At 35.5% G+C, this 22007-nt stretch overlaps 1 protein-coding gene across 8 annotated transcripts in view; it reads left to right on the plus strand.

The window, feature by feature from the left end:
* SEMA3C (semaphorin 3C) overlaps nucleotides 1-22007 on the plus strand; it is a 160164-nt gene that overhangs the window by 125576 nt on the left and 12581 nt on the right. For all 8 annotated transcript variants that reach the window (XR_002829255.1, XR_002829254.1, XR_002829253.1 and 5 more), the window contains 3 exons: nucleotides 9920-10008; nucleotides 14302-14343; nucleotides 18003-18160. Coding sequence is in view for 5 of the 8 variants with exons in the window: in XM_023753783.1 (XP_023609551.1) it covers nucleotides 9920-10008; nucleotides 14302-14343; nucleotides 18003-18160 (289 nt within the window). In the remaining 3 variants the exon portion in view is untranslated. The remainder of the gene's footprint in view (nucleotides 1-9919; nucleotides 10009-14301; nucleotides 14344-18002; nucleotides 18161-22007) is intronic.

The raw sequence follows: 22007 nt of genomic DNA on the forward strand, positions 1-22007 counted from the left end.
TACCTATTAAATGTCTAAATTTAAAACTTTCTACAGCAGTAATAGTTATAAGCATGTGTGTGCTTACCTATAAAGTTAAGCATGTGGCAGTGAGACACGGCAAATTAAAAATTTCCAGAGATTATCCTCATAAAGACCAATTATGATTTTGGTTGGGATTTCTCCCAAACCTTGTTAAATACAGAATAACTTATTAGAATATTTATAATAGGTTATTCTTGGATATATTCTAGGGTAAGAATTAGGGAACATGGTTTGACATTCAAAGGACCTAGGTCTAAATCTTGTCCTCTATCACTTAATAGTTCTATGACCTTGAGCAAATGATGTAAGATCTTTAACACTAGTTCCCTTAATTATACTACTTTATGGCCTTATTTTAAAGATTAAAAGAGATGATCTATGTAAAACCCTGAGTGTACTGCCTAGAAATTAGTAAGCATTTAGCAGGTACATATGCACATGTACCTACACAGTAGATATATATATACATATATATATATATTGTGTGTATATATGCATTCATAAATATTTTTTAATTTTGATTAGGAATCCTCATGCTATTCTTTTCACTAGACATGAGCACTCTTCTTTCATATAGTTTATTTTCTTGTGGAAGAAAACAGGCAAAAAATAATATGTACGTAATTATTCTATATTATTACTTAAATTTGAGTACACTATAGTAAGAAAAACTGAGAGGAAAAAAATGTAATGACAGATCATAGATGGGTCTGCTGGTAATGTACTGGAGGCATTTTATTTGTTTGGAAATTACAGATAAAAGTAAAGAACTGGTATATAAGAATAGCAAATTGTCAGAAGTCAAGAGTGGGAATATGGAAGGGCAATTTCAGACTGTGGAAGTAAAGTTAATTATACTGTCTGTAAAGTTTACAAGGAAAGTTCACATATGTGCTCTCCTTTGATCTTGAACAGCCTTGTCAGGTATGTAAGGCAAAAACTATATCCACATTTTATAGAGAAATAAAGTGTATTGCAGGAGGCAGGTTTGCTCAAGTGCACACCATTTGCAGGTGTAAACCCAGAATGGATAAAATGAAAATAGATGACACTATTGTAGGTTTGGGAGAATAGGTATATATTTTTTCAATAGTGATGTATGAACTGCCATTGACTCGGCTGAGTGGATAGAGCGTCGGCCTGCGGACTGAAGGGTCCCGGGTTCGATTCCGGTCAAGGGCATGTACCTGGGTTGCGGGCACATCCCCAGTAGGGGGTGTGCAAGAGGCAGCTGATCGATGTTTCTCTCTCATCGATGTTTCTAACTCTCTATCCCTCTCCCTTCCTCTCTGTGAAAAATCAATAAAATATATTAAAAAAAAAAAAATAGTGATGTATGAACTGCCATTGACTCGGCTGTTAATGAAGAGTGGATATCTACTCCTGAGAGCTAAGTGCAGAAAGAAAGCCAACGTAGACCACAGTTACATGCACACCCAGTGTTCAGCATATGGGGGAATGGTACTGACTGGCTGTCTCCCCTCTAATATAACTGCTGTTAGGCAGGCTCAATGGCAGTGTCCTGAATTAGCAAAGTAGCTTTAATAGATCTACTTTGAGTATTTACTTTCTTTTTTGTCATGTTAGTTTTAACTACAACATGATTTTTAGCTATAGTTTTGCTTAATTATATTTCTTAAATTATTATTTTTATTGTTTAAATTTAATATGCTTATGTTTTTAATGTGGAAAATAAATGAAAAAAAAGAAAATGTAAAGAAAAGCAATCCTTGTTTATATTCTCTTATTTGAAACTAAATGTATTTTGGGATTCAGAAGTATTTGAAAGTGAAAAGATAATATGTGCATATATATTAGGTAAAATGGCTTCAGAACCTTGGGCCACACCCCCTGAAATGAACAGTACTATTTCTGCAGACAGAAATCTTCAAACCACGTATAATAAATAAAGACCATAAATAGTGTCAAGTAAATGCATGCAGGTCAGGTTTTGTAGTCAAATAAGTTCAAGTCAGGACAGATTTTCCCTCCAAAGAAAAATTAAAAAAAAAACACTTTTTGAAATTTAGAATTCCAAGTCAAAGATAATATTCTTGAATTTAAAATAGAGTATAATTCCCTTTTCATATAGAAGGATTATACTTAAATACTGACTTTCTTTCACTTCGTCACATATCACAAGTAGCTCTGCTGGGTTATTTTTGGGTGGGGGTAGGTGGTGTTTTATTTTATTAGTACCTTCACTTAAAATTCTCAGAAATGTCATTATTTGATGACTTTTTCTTAAAGATTTATTAGTTCATTTAACTGAAAATCACAATAATAGGGTGGTTTTAGATGTGGTTTGACCAGGGCCCCAACTCCTTTCTTTGAGTTTTTGCCTCTGTTCTCCTTAGCAGGGAGTAGGAAAAACCTTTGTCCTTATGTCAATTTTTCTTATGTTTGCAACTGGCTGCAGCAGTGACAAACATCTGCAAACCAATCAACCAGCTCTGATGGAAAGAGGGTCATGTCTGGTTCTCTTTACTCTTACTATAAACTCGAGTTTCCATTTTGTGTTATTTACTTTCAGACTAAAAACATCCTTTAGCATTTCTTCAAATGCAGATCTGCTGGCAAAAATTTTCCTAAAAATTATTTGTCTAAAAAATATTTTATTTCATCTTCATTTTCTTAAAAAATATTTCCCCTGGATATAGAATTCTGGATTAACTCTTTTCCCCCCAGCATTTAAAAAAAAGGTCATTCCATTTTCTTCTAACCTCCATTGTTTCTAATAAAAAGTCAGCAATAATTATATTTCTTGTTCTCATGACATGTCTTTTTTCTCTGGCTGCTTTCAAAGTTGTTATTTTTTTTTCCTACATTTTTTGTTTTCAGAAGTTTTAATAGAATGTGCTTAGGTATGGTTCTTTTTATATATATTCAGCTTGGGTCTCACTGAATTCCTTCATCTTCAACATAGCATTTTTTAATCAAATTGGGGAAGTTTTCAGCCATTATTTTATCATATATTTTTTCTTCCTCAATATATCCTTATTTTCCTTTCATAGCTCTAATTACACATATATTAGACTATTTGAAAATGTCACATGCCCAAAAATCTTTTCACTTTCTTCAATCTTTTTTTCTCTGTGTTCTTGCAACTGGGTAATTTCTATTTCTTTGACTTCAAGTTCATTGACTCTTTCTTCTTTCAATCTCTACTATTAAGTCTATGGAATTAATATTGCGTTTCAGTTTTTGTACTTTAGTTTAAAGACCAAACTTTCTCCCTTGTATGTCTTATTAGATCTTGGAATTCCAGGTTTTGTTAGGATAGGCTTAACATAAGTCTTACTCTAGAATGTGGCACTTACTCTTCTAGGCTCAGCCTTTCTTGTGTCAACTGAATGCCAAAAGTTTTAACAAGGTATTAATGAGGTCTTTCTACTGTGGTAGGGTACTCCAACTTCACCAAGAATTGCTCTTCCCCAGAACTGTTGAACCTATAATTTGTCTATTCCCTTCTCCCTATAGCAGCTGCAGTCTGTTAAGCCTTGAGTGGTTTCAATCCTGCAAATATATAGGCCAGGAATCTGCTACAGACTCACAGCAGATTTCTACAGGGACTTTGGAACCCACTTTCTTGGCAGCTCCCTCTCTTTGATATTATGTGCCACAGAACTCATTAGTTTCTGCTGCCCAAAATTTTCCTCATCTCAGTGGGACCACTACGCACTACTTGCACACCAGCTTTCTACACCTCTGTTGGGAAATTATTCCCAAGCACATAGTTGAGTGATCAGAGAGATTTTCATATGAGTTTCCCTTATTTTAATCTTGTGCTGTTACTCATTTCCTAGAAAGAATTACCTCATACAGTTTGTCCAGTTTTATAGTTGTTAACTGCAGTTAGCCTATTCTGGCATTAGTTAGTCCATCGTGGCCAGCTGCCTTATTGCCCACCAGAAAGGTTTTTCTGATTATATTTCCACCCAAAGTGTTTTAAAACACCTATTTCCTTATATCCATGCCAGTTCTAGGTTTTATTATTATTGTAATGTTTGCAGATTAAGTGGCTATTTTTATAATTTTATTAATCACATATAAGCCTTGATTTTCATATTTGAAACTTTTCATTATAATTGTGTCTAGGGAAACCCCCTAAGGACTATAGTTTAAATGAGACTCTGCAGATTAGATATACAAGTGACTATTGGAATGACCCACTGGGTAATGAGCTACGTTTGATCACTTGTTTGAGACAGCCAGCACTTGCTGTGCTATAAATACAAGCTGTTCTCTTGTCTGGAGACAGTGGGAAGGTTTAAGGATAATATTACTATACTCCTTACATTAGAAAGAAAAATCTTATGTGGCATAAAATATATAAAATAGAAAAGAAGCTCACTTGGGAATTTCTTTAAAAATTCAACGAAACAAAAGATAATCAAAATCACTAATGTGGGTTGGTGAGCCTATTGTGTTATCTTTGTGTGTAGGTTTACATTCTTCAAAATATATAAGATTCATCTTGCTTGATTTATGTAACAGTGCTTGAATGTATTCAAGGTATGTCTATTATCTATACCGAATAGATGAGGAAATTGAATTTAAAAAATGGTGACTCCAATAATGTCAAAAGTTTAGTAAGTGGCTGAACTACAAATAAAAAATAACTTGCACTTATGGAGGACATAATATGTTGCAGACATCATGCTAAGCTCTTTCCATGTATCATTCATGTAGCTTTTATTAATTAGAATTATTTCAACTGAAAGTGACCCCATACACCTTACTCAAACTAGTTTTTTTAAAAAATGTGTGTGTTTTTTCCTTTTTGTGTGTTCACTGGGAAATGCAGGAGGCAGCCTCAGGCATAGTTGAATCTGTGCTAAAATGATGTCAGGAATTTATGTGTGCTCCCATTAAAATGTTAGTCATTGGACGATATGCATGTTAGAATGTCAATGAAACTCCCAATTACTTATGTCTACATAAAGCCATCTCTGTATCCTTTAATTTGAAGATGAAAATGTAGTTATTAAATGTCTTCCTTCTGAGGGTAGTGAGAATGGCATTCCTTGAATATATTCACAACATAAATCCTCAGCATATGGCAGCAAGGATGGCTCCAACATCTTCAGATTTATGTCTTTAACAGCCCTGAACTCAGAAAGAAAGAGGTTTCCACTTATCTAATTCTCAGGGAGCACTCGCCCTGACTTGTTCTGTGCTCACTCCTGCATGAATCACAGGCAAAGGAATGCCCTTTAGGACCCGCCCCAGTCCTGTGTGTCTCCCTGAGCTGGAGAGTGTTACACCATTCCTCAACCATGAAGACGTAAATGAAAAGGGGGCGGTTTCCCAAATGTCTCAGCATGTTATTATCAAAAGAAGGGGAGGTGATTCTAGGTAAGCCTTAGTAACAGGCATCCATCACAAAAGGTATAATTATCATTTACATGTACACACAAGCAAACTGAGGTTTAAGGAAAAAAGGATGATAATCTATGTCACTGTAACTCTGTTGTAGGTATGATGCTTTTCCCAAGGAAATAAAAACAATATCCCAATTCTGCAGTGCACTAAAAATGATTCATGTTGTCAGTACATTCAAGGAATGCCATTCTTACTACCCTCAGAAGAAAGACATTTGATGACTACATTATCATCTTCAAACTAAAGGACACAGAGACAGCTTTATATGGACATAATGAATTGGGAGTTTTATGAACATTCTAAAATGCATATTTTTAGTGACTAACATATTGGGAACACACAGAATACTCAAAAAACCATAAATCCTAAACTGTGAACTCTTGAGGACTATGCCTATTTATCTCTGCATACCTACTTGATATGATGACTGACACACTGAAAGTGTTCAATAATATTACGTTGAATCAATGAGTGAAAATGGATAGATTATCTAAATCTATGTATTTACATAGTAGTGGATAATACAGTCCCAAGGATATGTCAAAAGTATTTCCTATATAGGGAAGTGAAGGATTTGAGTCTGTTTTCAAAAAAAAAACTATAGGTGTCTACCAAGACTGCTTTTTGAAAGAAACCATCTCGTTAGGGAGGAGTCATGGGTAATTCCAGCACCACAACAGATTTAAATGTTACTTAAGCATTTGATAACTGACTGTCTACTAAGTATTGGTTTATGATGTGCTTTAGTCATGATTAAATTGGACCAAATTAAATCTGTCTCTTGAGAATCTGAATTAGAGCTTGTGGGCATCAGGCAGTTTGTAACAGGAGCAGAAATATAAAGACATCCAAAGTGGGAGCTTGTAAATGGTGTACACCAGAGTTAGGATATCTGTTTCTGAGGCACCAAGTCCTAGAGAGTCTGTGTAGTCAACTAAGTTGTTGACTGACTTACTAGAACTATTGCTATGTCTTCAATATTCCAGTCTCGCTGAGATCTGGCATCATCGTAAAAAATACCTGTATAATTCTGAGCACCACTTTCAAATGCAATAATGCCATACTACAGTGTATCCAAAGAAACAGGGAATGTGATTTGGATTTTAATTTGAATAAGGTATGCCTGAAGGGAGTGATCATGCTTAGAATAGAGAAAAAGTATAGAGCGTAGAAAGATAAACTTGGAGGGATGTGAAAAACAGAATGAGTATAATCTTGGTAGGGGTAGAAGAAAGTCCAATGAATAAACAAAACAAAGAGGTAGGTCTGCTTATACTCAATTGAAAAATAAGTATTCCAACATTTTGTTGGCACTTGAAAGAGTGATCTTGCCCTGGCCAATGTGGATCAGGAGGTTGAGCATCATCCCATGCACTGAAAGGTCATAAGTTCAATTCCTGGTCAGGGCACATGCCAGGGTAGCAGGCCTGATCCCCAGTGTGGTGGGGGGGGGCATGCAGGAGGCAGCCAATGGAGAAGTCTCTCTCTTCTTCTCTCACTAAAATCAATAAAAACATTTTTTTAAAGAGTGATCTTGAATGATAAAATTGTAGTAATAAGATATTGTAGATATTAGATAACCAGAACTTCTTTGATTTAAAGAATGTATCATACAAATATATCACTTAAAGAATATATCACAAAGAATATGTCCAGTGTTATAGAATCTTTTTTTTAGAAAATTAGGCTAATTATCAGCAGTGGATTTATCATAGTTTTAAAGTTTCTCATTTTTACCTATTGGGAAAGACTCAAACAACTCTGTTTTTGTATTTTTGTATTATTTTACTTAAAGAAAGTCCCCCTAAACCAGTGGTCGGCAAACTGCGGCTCGCGAGCCACATGCGGCTCTTTGGCCCCTTGAGTGTGGCTCTTCCACAAAATACCACGTGTGGGCGCGCAGGTACAGTACGATTGAAACTTCGTGGCCCATGCGCAGAAGTCGGTATTTTGTGGAAGAACCACACTCAAGGGTCCAAAGAGCCGCATGTGGCTCGCGAGCAGCAGTTTGCCGAACAATGCCCTAAACTATATAAGTTGAATGTCCATAAACCTGGGTTAACCATTATTAATAGTGATGATTAACAATAATACAGGGATTTTTAAACCTCTTCCATTCATATTTAAAACCACAAATTAGAATGACTTCTAATTTATGCATAACGAACTTTTGATATGTGTAATTATAATAGGAACAAACGTGTTCATTTGTTATGCATTGATTAAAACTTAATCAGGGTAATAAAGGGCTCTGCAGAAATGCAAGCTCCTAAAGTACCAATACAAGTCTAAACATGGAAAAGTAAAAGCAGCCCTAACTGGTTTGGCTCAGTGAATAGAGCGTCGGTCTGCGGACTCAAGGGTCCCAGGTTCGATTCCGGTCAAGGGCATGTACCTTGGTTGCGGGCACATACCCAGTAGGGAGTGTGCAGGAGGCGGCTGATCGATGCTTCTAACTCTATCCCTCTCCCTCTCTGTAAAAGATCAATAAAATATATATTTAAAAAAAAAAGAAAAGTAAAAGCATTAAAATGGATATTCTTTTCTTGAAAGGCAGATTTAAACGATACATTTTTATCATTGAGCCACTCACATAATGGGCATCCAATAAATATTTGTTTCTGTATGTAGATCTTGCATTTCTATGATTTTATTTAAGCTTCACTTTCAGTATTGTTACCAATACTTAAATATACTTATATTTTTGCAAGAGTTTCACATAACTTCACATTCAGTTTTACTTGATAAAAAATATACGTATTTTCCTTTAATCGTATCAAAATGAAATAGAAATTAACTCATCATTAGCAGCAAAACAAACAAGCAAACAAAACTAAAATAGGAAGACAACCAATAAAAAGGGGTGCTCCGGTTTTGATTACAAATAAGTAAAAAGCAAGTTTTACGTTGCCTTTCTTTAGACCATTTGTACAAAATATTTTTGTAATATTTTACAAATGGCATGAATAAAGTATGTCTGCTGTGGCTTCTTTCAGAAGAAATGATGATCTATATAAAGTTTTCTCTCATAATAAGTTAAGAGCCAGTTGTCCCGTTTGAGAATACTTATTAATCATTTTCATGGTTGATAGTTTTATCTTTGGGAACCCCTGTAATCAAGATCTCCTTTCATGTAGTTTTGTTTGGGATTATGGTTAAACAGTTTCTGCTCAGTCTCTCCTCGGGGAAGAGGCCACTGCTGTCATGTGGAATGGCAGTGATCCCTGCAAGCTGCAGTGGGGACCCATAAACTCTGTTGTGACTTCTTAAAAAATGAAAAAGTATGACCTTTCTGATAGCAGGACCTAAAACAAAGATGTTTTTACACCCTCATCCATCACACACACACACACACACACACACACACACACACACACACACCCTGCCCTGTTTTCATTTCCAGGATTTCATTTTAGGTTTTTTGTCATGTTTTATTTCTGCAAAGTTTCCACTGTTCTTGGTGATGAACTCTGGATAGAAATTGAGAAACACCTCAACCACATTCATCAATTGTCAATTGTGACCTTTCTATGTGGCGTCCTCAAGTGTTTTTTCACTTCCAATATATAATTTCCTTACTTACTTTCCAGGAGAATAGTACAGATTGTTATCAGGGCTCATTCCAAGGAAGCTAATGAATTTAAAATTTTTAAAGTGTTTAAATTACACCTAGAGCCTGCAAAGCTTTGGTATTGTTGCTTATTTTTGAGTTCGGCTGAAGAAATGAATTTTAAGTTATGGGATGTAGTTTGAAACTTGTGAGATCAGGTGCTTCTAAGATCAGATACTTTGTATCCTCACAAGATTTAAGAATTGTTCTGGAAAAATCTCCAAATCTTGTTCTTGTGTATATAAACTTTTTTAAAATTTTTAGTAGATTTTAATATTTTAGTTGGTAACCTTTTAAAGTACAGTTTATTTTTCATTAAGAATTAGTTTGAGTCTTTTAATTAAGTTCATAAAATAGAAACTGTAAGCATGAGGAGGATCTTTTCTGTAGAAAAAAGGACAGTTTGAGATGTGAGATGTGTGATTTGTGGTTTCATCACTAAGTGATTCTTAGTTGCAAAGTCCTGTACAACTCAGTGCAAGTTAACTCTTCTCGTGGACATTTGTCAGCAGAATTACAAAGTGTTCCAGTGTCTGTGGTAATTTACCTTTCCAAATTAAAAATTCACAAGTTCATGCTTATACATTAAAGAATAAGGCCTTGATGATCAAGATGATCTCATTATTTTATTAGAAACATATTTTGGAAGAAATGTATTGTTATTTGATCAAATCATCACTCAAAAATGTGCTTTAATCCCACATTGCTAAATCTCAACTGGTTTCTTTTCAACCTAAAATATATTTGATTCATAGAGTGGCATAATTAATGCTTAAAGCAATGTTTATATGATATAAGAACAATATTTTAAAGTCTAAGCCAGTAATCTTATGTCTAAGTGTCTTTCTCACCCTTTCAAAACAGGACTTGTAACATCTCCTCGTTCTTTCTCTGACTTAGATCGGGGCACTGTGCAGAAGGTGGTGGTTCTTCCGACTAACAGCTCTGCCAGCAGCGAGCTCATTCTGGAGGAGCTGGAAGTGTTTAAGGTTTGAACATCTCTTCTATTAGTCTCTGAACATGCACGATGAACAGAATTCTTTCATCTAACAGACACTTTGGAGGAAAATAATATCTTATAAAAGATCAAATAAAGAATGTAATAAATTGTGAGGGTAGGAACACCAGATAACATGAGAAATATAGAACAAACATTTTTCTGAAGTATTTTGATGCATTAACATAAAAGGATTAGTGTTTCTCAGCGATCATCACAGCTTGAAGAATTTTGTTGATCATTATTTTTAAAAAATGAGTTCTGTGGTCAAGGTCTAGAAGATTTGCCTTGAAAGGGCTTTTCTCGTTGCTTCACAAACCACTGAAACCCAAATGCTTTCACATTATTGATTGTTAGATAAACTTTCTCATATTTTTTAGCCAGGAATTTCAAGATAAACTGCTTTGTTGTCTCCTTTTTTTATTGTTTTCAATTTAAATGTCACCCTAATTAAGTAAAACAAATGTCTCTTTATTACTCAAAATTTTATGTTCTCTCTGAACTTTAGATCTCACTGTATTATTCTTTCTGTTCTTGAATTTGGCTTTTAAACAAAGAAAGACAACAACAACAAAGGCACACAGAGAGAAGTTGAGTCTTGCAAGATCTTACCTGGTCAGGGCAGAGTGCCGATTCTTTATGTACCTGTGAGCCTGGAGAGCAGAAGGACCCTGCACACCCTTCCCTCCTTAAGGCGTAGGTCATCATAGCTCAGTGGTCCCTTTTATCTGCTTTGAAAAGATGGGTAAAAGCACAGACAGAGGATCTGTTAGGATCAAAATGAAACTTTGACGTGGAATCAATTCTGCATTCTACACTATTGTCAACTAAAACAAGTAAGAAACATTGGCCCACGGACACCAAAAGACTGGAGTCAGCGTATAACTAAGTAAAAGTAGCATGTCAGAACTCAGGAGCAGACTATTGTTAGTCCAGTGAGCTGCTTTGCTTAGTTTAGTGGACTCAGAATGTATTGACTTATTAATATACATTACCACAGTCACCAAAAATATTGAATTTATAAGCACATACGTGATCGAGACAGCCTGCTGTTAGATGATGCTAGTACATTTTCAATGTGAAGGAATATTTTTAATCAAATCAAATATAAAATGTGAGGAACTCTGGGAAATTGTTCAATGTTATTAAGTTGACAGTGTTTAATGCTAGCTCACTTTGTCATAAGCTTTTTGTGATCAGTGCATTAAAATCGTGCTCATTAAGTGTTCACCACATGCTTTCAAGTGCCTTTCTATGCTTGCTTTGGAAAGAAATCGTTTCACTAGATTAACCAGAATCACATTATATATAAAATATAATTTTTTTTTCATTCAATTCAGTAGGGACAACTTGGCTAGCCAAAATAATATAAAGTACCTTATTCTGAACTTCTCCTGAAGATAGCAAAAATGCCATATTGTAGCACTTCATTTTGAATTCTGAAATACCTTTTTTTAGGCAATCAGGAAATGTTAATTAAGTGAGCTTGACACAAACTCAAACATGTATGTTACGGCAAGGTCTTAAAGAAACGTGAGTTCTTCTGATCATGTGCTAACTACTTATGGTCTGTTAGATGAGTTAGGCCGGTGTTATCATCACAAAGAATAAACTCTCGGTGGAAAAATAGAGTCAGTCAAAATGCATGCGTGTGCCAGTGACTGATGTGGCTGAATTGAGAGATACAGTTACCAAATACAGTTACTGTCTTTGACGTGGTGTTTGGGTCACATTTTCTGAGGTGAGGTAAAAATAATTGGGTGTGTATGCTATACTGGGATAGGCACATCAGGAAATAATGCATTCAAATGGAAAAATGCCTTAGTTAAGGGTCCCACAGATATACTGCAGGAAACTCAATGTAACTTTTAAAAATCAGGTACTTTGTTTCATATACTGTGCAAAACCACGATCTCTTATTTTAATCCTCTGTTCAGAATAATTTCTGAAAATATGTCCAACGTCCCTAAACTTAACTTGAATTGGAGGTGCAACTTTGAGATGTTGCCTACTTGGATATAAGTTGCAATACTTTCTTTTGTATGTGTGTGTATTTCTCTCTTTTTTAATTTAAATTCTTCATTGTTTAAAGTCTTACATAAGTCTCCTTTTTCCCCCATTGACCTCTCCCCGACTACCCCCACCCCCAGCACATGCTTCTACCCTCCCCCCCATCTGTGTCCATTGGTTCTGCTTATATGCGTGCATACAAGTCCTTTGGTTGATCTCTTACCCCCTCCCCTTCCCCTGCCTTCTCTCTGAGGTTGGATGGTCTGTTCAGTGCTACCTTGTCTCTGGATCTATTTTTGTTCATCAGTTTATGTTGATCATTATATCCCACATATGAGCGAGATCATGTGATATTTATCTTTCTCGACTGGCTTATTTCACTTAGCATAATGCTCTCTAGGTGTTGCTCTCTATGCTGTTGCAAATGGTAAAAGCTCCTTCTTTTTTACCGCAGGATAGTATTCCATTGTGTAGATGTACCACAGTTTTTTAACCCACTCATCTGCTAATGGGCTCTTAGGCTGTTTCTAAATCTTAGCTATTATAAATTGTGCTTCTATGAACAAAGGGGTACATATATCCTTTCTGATTGGTGTTTCTGGTTTCTTGGGATATATTCCCAGAAGTGGGATTACTGGGTCAAATGGAAGTTCCATTTTTAAATTTTTGAGGAAACTCCATACTGTTTTCCACAGTGGCTGCACCAGTCTGCAATCCCACCAGCAGTGCATGAGGGTTCCTTTTTCTCTAAACCTCACCAGCACTTGTCGTTTGTTGATTTGTTGATGATAGCCATCCTGACAGGTGTGAGATGGTACCTCATTGTTGTTTTGATTTGCATCTCTTGGATGGTTAGTGACCTTGAGCATGTTTTCGTATGTCTCTCAGCCTTCTGTATGTCCTCTTTCGAAAAGTGTCTATTTAGATCCTTTGCCCATTTTTTGATTGGATTGTTTATCTTCCTTTTGTTAAGTTGTATAAGTTCCCTGTAAATTTTGGAGATTAAACCCTATTGAAGATAACATTGGCAAATATGTTCTCTTGTTGTTTTGTTGATGGTTTTCTTGTTGTTTTGTTGATGGCTTCTTTTGCTCTGCAGAAGCCTTTTATTTTGATGTAGTCCCATTTGTTTATTTTCTTCTTAGTTTCCATTGCCCTAGAAGCTGTATCGGTAAAGATATTGCTACAACGTATGTCCACTATTTTGCTGCCTATGGAGTCTTCTAAGATTTTTATGGTTTCCCTGTATGTGTGTGTATTTCTAAGCAATGAGCCAAACTTGTTACAATAGTGTTTAGAGATATTGCCATTTTATCTTTCAAATGTTAGAACATACAGCTTCAGAAAGTGAAACCATTGTGGGCACAGTTGATTTTGAAAGGTTGCTCCCACTTGAGTTAATCAAGTAAAATTTCAGACTTTCATTAGGTTATCACATCTAATTCTTAATCTTTAAAAGTAACTAATAATATTTAAGAAGTAAATTTATAAATAGAGTGGCTTTCAAAAAGGATTACTATTTCAGAAAATTCTTAGATTCTTTAACTGGTTCACATTTATTAAAAGAGGATCCTTGCCCTGATGTGGCTCAGTTAGTTGGAGCATCGAACACCGAGAGACAGGGGTTGAATGCCCATTCAAGACACATGCCCGTATTTCAGGTTTGATCCCTGGTTGGGGCACATGCAGGAGGCAACGAATTGGTATATTTTTCTCTCTATCTCTCCTTCTTTCTCTTAAAATAGCAATTTTTTTTATAAAGAGGATCCCTGACAACATTATTAAGTATGGTTCAAGCTAATACTTCTTTCCAAAACAACTTTTGTCAGGTGAACAATTGTCTTATGCAGAGTGCTGTGTGTGGAATAAGATGGGGTACCATTCCACAGCCCCCCACCCAGATACCCAGATTCAATCCTGAGTTACTCATTGGATTCATTATTCCAAGATACACTTTTTTCAGTTCTCTCAAATTGTCATTTTTTTTCTAATGACTATATTGATATATGTGTTATAATTGCAACTTTTGTTTTAGTTTAGGCATATATCTGTGTAACAAATCCATCCTTACCCCCAGAGGAAATATATTATAGACAAGTATTGCTAGACTTTGAAAAAAAAAAAATATATATACACACACACACACACACACACACACACACACATTTAGAGAGAAATAATGGTTTCTTGAATTTCAATAGAAAAGAGAAATTATTTTGAATGCAAAATCATTTTAATGATTATTTGAACAACTAACAATATTTTTCTTTTTCAGAATCATGTTCCTATAACAACAATGAAAATTTCATCTAAAAAGGTAAAACCAATCCCATTTTTATTTTCTTTGCATGTAAAAAATTTTACTACTATGAAAAAGTGTATTTATAGCCGAAACTGGTTTGGCTCAGTGGATAGAGCGTCGGCCTGCGGACTGAAGGGTCCCAGGTTTGATTCCGGTCAAGGGCATGTACCTGGGTTGCGGGCACATCCCCAATAGGAGATGTGCAGGAGGCAGCTGATCGATGTTTCTCTCTCATCGATGTTTCTAACTCTCTATCTCTCTCCCTTCTTCTCTGTAAAAAATCAATAAAATACATTAAAAAAGTGTATTTATAATTTCTGAAAAATCTATTTTAATATTAGCATAATAATTAATACTATTTACAGAATACCACAAAATCACTTTCAGTTTTGATGTAGAATTCACTAGCTAGTAGTGGAGACAAAAATAGGTTTATTTTTGTACAAAAGTCCATCAGAGCAAAACACACATATGTACAGCATGATATCCCAACATTTTGTATATCCTTTATGCTCAAATATTACTGTGTGTTAAGCCAACCAAAATAAAAAATAAAAAAACACCTTTCTGAAGAAAGAATTTAGCATAATGTTGGGCCACTATAATATCACATTCTTAGGAGCTCAGAGTAATTAATCCTCTTTTGAGTTCCTGATTCTGTCACATGTTTAAAATACAAAATGCATTTTTAAGCTTGTTTTTAAGAAAAGGCTATTTTTTAGGATTATACATGTTATTAAAAAAAATCTGAATGTTTCCAATCTAAGCCATAACCAGGTTCAGGATTTGGTGAAGAAGTGTCTGACTATGATTACCAGCAATGTTTAACCTTCTCCTTTGTGCCTGCACATGCAAATATACAAGGATCACAGAAAAGTGCCATTCCAGTCTCTACCTGTCCACCCCTAATGGTACCCCAAAGCAAACATTGTAAGGGCCAGAGCAGTATAATAAAAAGTGGAGTAGGCTTAAGAGCAGGAATGGCATACGTTTGAATCTTAACCTGACCGTAAATTACAAATGAATCCTCTAACTTCACTGAGCTAAGTTTCTGCCTCTACAAGGTAATGCGTTTCTCACAAATTAATTTATATAAATGGCCCAAAATAACGTGGTTCTTTGGTAACTGCTGTTTGTAGGAGCCTGAGACTCATTTTTCTTGGAATAGAGAATAAAGAAAGGTTTTATGTGTTAGCACAACTGATGACATAACTTTGGTGTTCTTCACCGTATTTGGTCTGATGCAGATGAACAAGTAATCCACAGTCAGTCTTGTCCTAGTTTTCACTCGACTAAATTTATGAAGAAAAATAAATAGGGTAAAACAAAACTAAAGACCTCATCTGTAATAATGTTTGTATGGTGCATAACAAACATTTTCCCAAGTAACAAGAAGCCATTTATCATTTCTCCCAGTGTCCTAGAGAGCTGAGTCCTAGTCAGAATTGTCTTTGAAGTCAGCAGCAGGAAAACCCTTTGTTTACTGTAGTTTAATGGAAAGCGAAAGTATTAGAGCAAAATTCAAAATGAACATGAAGCCATTTGTATGGCGTGGTAGTTGTTCACTATACAGTTACAGGTTTCAACTTTTAATTCAACTAGTGAACTTGTAGTTCACAGTCCATTCCATAAAACTGCAATATACCACACACACATACACACAGAAAAAAACTGAGTATTAAATGCTTTCAACACCTAAAAATGTAGATAATTACAAATGTTTCATTAAATTAATTAGATAGAGGGCAGGGTAATTATTTGATTTTGGGGGGACTTTATTTGCCCAACTGCATACTGCCTTGTTACAGTGTGAAAGAACTACAAATTGCCAATGATAACATTATAGATATATATACACATGTTTATATATCATGAATTTTTAAAAAATATGTTTTTATTGATTTGAAAGAGAGGGGAAGGGAGAGAGATAGAAATATCAATGCATCAACATCAATTGGCTGCCTCCTGCATGACCCCTGATGGGGACTGAGCCCAAAACCCAGGCATGTGCCCTGACTGGGAATGGAACCATGACCTCCTGGTGCATGGGTAGATGCTCAACCAACTGAACCACATGGGCCAGGCTAAATATCATGAATTAGTACCTTCCCTAGTGCTCAAACTATTTTATTGTCATTTTTATGGACTTTTATTCTCTAAGTTATTCTTGCATTCTATGCAGCAGAAAATAGTTGAATTACTTAAAAAAAAGAATTTCTAAAATGAAACTATCTGTATCCTTTTCTCAAATAAACCAGTTTCCTCAAAAAATTTTAATGAATCTGATGCATTCACTGTTATTTATTGATGTACTAAGTAAGCACCACTTTAAATATTGTTAGAGAAATGATTATTATCAAAACATGCAGTTGTTTTCTTATGGTTTGAATGTCTCAACTTGGGATCAATATTTTTCAGCCCAATTTTTGAAAAAAAAATAGATCTGAATAAAAAATTATTTTACATTAGATATAGAGTGAGGTGTGATTCAAATGACTTATCAGAATTGAAAAATTATAAATTGATAACATACTCTACTACGACTGTTATTTAACATTCATTGAGCTCATAAGCGTCAGAAAATATGCTAAAAATTTTATGTGGAATTAGCTGTTACATTCATTTCTTACAAAAACTCTATAGGGTACATGCTCTATTATCCCAGTTTTAGCAAAGAGGAAGCTGAGATTCCGAAAAGTTACACAGCAAAATTTTGGTTGAGCCAGGGTTTGAATCCCAGAAGTATGCCCCCAGAGCCTGCTGGACAATGATGTCCCCACTGATTTATATATATATATATTATAAATAAAATAAGTATGTGTAGATGAATGTGTATGTGCACATGTGTGTGAATGTGTATGTGCATGTATCCAAGATCCAGCTTAGAGATGCTATGCTAACTTTGAATCACATATCAGTCCTTCGTAAAATATTTAGTGTCAATTAGAAACTTACCCCATCAACTCCTGAGAACCACTTTATGCTAGGCTACAGGAATTAGAGAAGTATCATAAAAACTCCTGACACCCTACAAAAGAAGGATAAAGTCTTTATTTATGACTTAAGGTGCTGAATAGCTCTGGATACACAGAAAGTTTAAGACATGTCTACTTATAAATACTTATATTCTTCTCAATAATTTGAAAATCACCTAATAAGAAATATGTCACTTTCAAAGGCATGTGAAAAATGTTTTTTTTATTTTATGTACTACTATCTACTTTTTCTTCTAAACTTAAAAATGTCTTGTGTTTTAGACTTCATTTTTTCAAATTTACAACGTGATGGGTTGCCAGACTTGAAGAATAAGAAAGCTGCCTTGTACTTTGCAAAAAGACAGCATTCAAAGAAAAAAGCAAACACCATAATTTAAATCTGTAATATATTAGCTCAAATCTGAGAGAACAATGAATCCCAATGTCTAAAACACATTACCATTCTACATGGTACTCTGAGCTTTTTCCTTTAAACAGGAAAGTGGTAATGTTATAGGCATATTAACGTAAAAAATTCTATTTATTTTGGCTTTATATCCTTCTGGACTTTGCTTCTTGTTTTCAGTCTAGTTTCAAAATGAATCCAGGGGTCTGTGGGCATATATTATAATGTGTTCCTGCTGAAAGTCCCCTTTTAACTTCCGCATCTGAAATAAATCATCATCATTCTTCTCATAGCAACAGTTGTATGTGAGTTCCAACGAAGGGGTTTCCCAAGTGTCCCTGCATCGCTGCCACATCTACGGCACAGCCTGCGCCGACTGCTGCCTGGCCAGGGACCCTTACTGCGCCTGGGATGGCCATTCCTGCTCTCGGTTCTACCCAACCGGGAAGCGGTGAGTATGAAGCACTCAGCTGAAAATCAAAATTGATGTCACCAGACAATTGTAGTATGCTTTCAAACCAGCACTAAAAGCACCATGAATAGTCTTTGAACGAAGAAAACGGTAGCGCTGTATAACTTGAGATTCTCAGGAATATGTTGACTAGAATACCACTTTGGAAATTTTTTCCCCCTCCTTTTAAGGCACCTCTGCCACACAGTTTGCCATCTGTGATACAACAAATATTCCAATCGGGATTTATCTTTATTTTTTTTTACATTAGCTAATTTTTAATCTTCTTTTCATGTTATATGCTTGTGTATATTATTAAATCCCACCTTTCTAGGGTTTCCCTGTGCCACTTAATTCTCCTGTAATCGAATGCTTGTGCTAGTTCCCTGGCCAGTGTGGCTCAGTGGTCATCCTCACCAAAGGGTTGCCAATTCAGTTCCAGGGTGAGGGCACATGCCTGGGTTGTGGCTCCAGCCCACATAGTGGGTGTGCAGGAGGCAGCTGAAGGATGTGTCACTCTTGAATTGACATTTCTCTTTCTCTCCCTCTCCCTTCTTCTCTCTAAAAATCAATATAAATATATTTTTTAAGTACTTGTGCTAATTTAAGCAAAAGGAACATTGCTCCAAGATGGGTATCCTGAGTTGCTTTTTTGAAAACTTGATGAGCATTCTTTACTCTTTAGAATGATGAGTGCCTGGCTGCTGGTTAGATTAAGAGAACAAGGCAGTCTGAGGCAGTGTCTTTTATCTAAGCAAAGACTTAGGCAGGAAACTCTGAACCAACTTGCACCCGTTTAGAAGGGACCACCAGAACTGAAATTGACTGTAGAACAAATAATATGCAGAATTTAGAACCAGCCAATGTCACAGATATTTTCAGTCATACCTTGATATGGGTCATGATGGATGACAGGACCAATACCTATAAAAATTAGTGTCAGCAGGAGAGAGCAAATAGGACCAGCCATGAACAATGATCTTTTAAGTAAATCACTGGATGTTATTTTATAGATACTTTATTGCACGTCATAGATACAGGCCTTTAAGGACATTGGCAGTTGAAACAATCCTTGCACTTGTGCATATCAAGATGATTCTGATGCTTTTATCTATTAGTTCAACAAGTTTGTATCACCGGACACTTATTTGACATGCAGTGTTCTAGAGCTAGGTGTATCACTCTAAAAACAACAACTCAAAGGCAAAAATCCCTGCCTTGTGGGATAATAAATTCTAAAGGGGGAAGACAGATAATAAATAAGAAAACCCTCTAGTATATAAAAAATGGAAAGGTGTATGAATTATAAAATGTTCAAGAAGAGAGATAAGGGGTGTGGGAAGCAGGGGGGTGCAATGTTAAATGGGTGGACAGGGAGGCCTTACCAAGGATGAGATATTTGAACAAGGACTTGAATGTGAAGAAGAATGGAACCATGGCATTATTTGGAAGAATAACATTTCAAAGAGGAGGTTCAGAAATCCTTAAAGCTGAATTGAAATAGAAATCTATAGAGAGATTATTAATGTGTGAGTGATAATTTGACTTTTGTTTAATAAGACCTGGTTGGTTTTGTCTGGGATTGCAGACCTGGAGTAGAAGGAGGATGAGGGGAGAGGAGAGAGAAGCTGCAAAAAGGCTACTCTAATGATCCAGGTGAAATATAATGGTGACTTGCACAGGGATGATAGAGGTGGAGGTGGCAAAAGTGGTTTGATTCCGGACAGAGCTCATAGAATCTGCTAATGTAGTACATGTGGATGTTAAAGAAATAGAGGCCTCAAAGATGAACCAAGTTCTCAGAACTGAGCATTGGAAATATGTAGATGGAATTTAATGAGAAAGAGCAGACTGTCGAAGGAGTAAGTTTGTAGGGAGAAAGTTGATAATGGTGCCTATAAGATATTCAAGTAGAGATGTTGAGTAGGAAGTTAGAAATATGAATCTGGAGTAGAGAGGGGTGGCCTGGGCTAGATAATTTCAAAGTCTTTTGTATTTAAATTCACGATCTATAAAGAGAACTCCCATTCTTTAAACCAGGATTTTCAGTATCTGTGTTCCAAAACCTATGTGCCTCCATGTCATTTTAAGATGTAATCAGGAGCTCTGTGGCTTCCTTAGATTTCTACGTAGAATTTATGGACTCGTTACGCTGAGATCTTCCCTCTGCACGGGGCTGCAGGTCTGAATCTGGGCAAAAGTATGAGGCAAGCAAATTCCAAATGAAATCTCAGATTAAAAGTGATTTCTGTGGACACTCTTTGTATTTACAACCATATCTGTTTTTTACTCCTAATTATGATAGCAGTGATGTTTCAAAATTATTTCCATAACTGTTTGTAAGGCCATTTTTTCCTGTAGTAAATCATTCCAAAGGTTGGCATCTGTAAAACCTGGAACACAGTCTTCAGTCTATTAAACAGATTTGGTGCTGAAGGAACCTGAAGCCATTACTCTCTAAGGAAGACAGTGTGTGGGGACCACAAAGGGCGTCTTACAGCTGTAGAAGCTTAGCAGCCTCTTCTATGACATGAAAGAATTGGGGATTAGCTCCCTCCCTGTAAAGCTCTCAGACGTTGGCTTTGACCAACAAGCATACTTATTTAACAAACAAGAAATAGTTCTCAGGTAAAATCCTAGGCTACGTGTGGACTGCCATTGCCTATTTGAGGTATCTCATTCAGGTTTGTGCTGAAATAGGAGCTGACTCATTTGTTCTCACACTCTCCCACTTATTATAACCCCAGTTACTCTTTCTAAGATGTATATGGGAACATAGATTCCACATCATCGTCCTGATGCCACAAATCATGGCCTGAATCATGTTCTTGCAATAAACAAAGAACTGAAACAAGCTTACAGTTCTTTAAAGTTAATATGGTGCCTGGTATTAAACCATGTGTCACAGGTCTGCTGTCAGAGCTAATACATGCATTTAGTGAAGTGACAATATATGAAATCAATATACAAAAATCTGTTGCATTCCTATACACTAATAACAAACTATCAGAAAGAGAAATTAAGAAAGCAATTCCTTATGATTGCATCAAAGGACTAAAATACTCTATTTCCATTTGAAAGTTGCTAAGAGAGTGTATCTTAAAGCCGTCATCACAAGAAAAAAACACTTTCGTAACTATATATGGTGACACATGTTAACTAGCCTTATCCTGGCAACCATTTTGTAATATATACATATATCAAAAAGTATGTTATGTATACCTGAAACTTATATATCAATTATACCTCAATAAAACAATACAAACAGGAAAAATGTATCATGGTTTAAAATTAGTAGCCATTTAAAGAATATCTTGGTGATTTCTAGCAATGTCCTAATTCTCTCACAAAAAGCCAAAAATGCAATATATATGGTATTTCTTGGCCTACTTATACTCATCTTTGGCTCGCATACTGGAAATTTCATTAAAAATATCTTTACTATTTAAATTATCCAAAGTATTTCCAAACTTTATGAAAGCAAAGCATGTTTGCTGAATAGATTAACTATTTCCTAAATTCCCATAGGTAGTATTTTATTCTTTAGAGATTAAATAGTAATGACAAAGATGCTCATTTGGAGAATTTTCCACATTCATTGTCTTTCTTTTTTTTTTTTATCCTTACCCAAGGATGTGATTTTTATTGATTTTGAGAGAAAGGAAGGGACAGAGAAAAAAACATCTATGTGAGAGAGAAACATGGGAATGAAATAAAGACATGTCCTTTGTATTGAAAAGAGAAATAGAGTTATATTTGGAAATCAGTGAAGTCTATACTTTGACAGAAAGCTGTTAAATATCATTGGTTCAATAGTTTCTCTTTCTTAAAGAAGTTAGCAGATAGT

This window comes from Myotis lucifugus, unplaced genomic scaffold, assembly GCF_000147115.1.
Source record: "Myotis lucifugus unplaced genomic scaffold, Myoluc2.0 scaffold_51, whole genome shotgun sequence".
Classification (NCBI taxonomy): Eukaryota; Metazoa; Chordata; class Mammalia; order Chiroptera; family Vespertilionidae; genus Myotis; species Myotis lucifugus.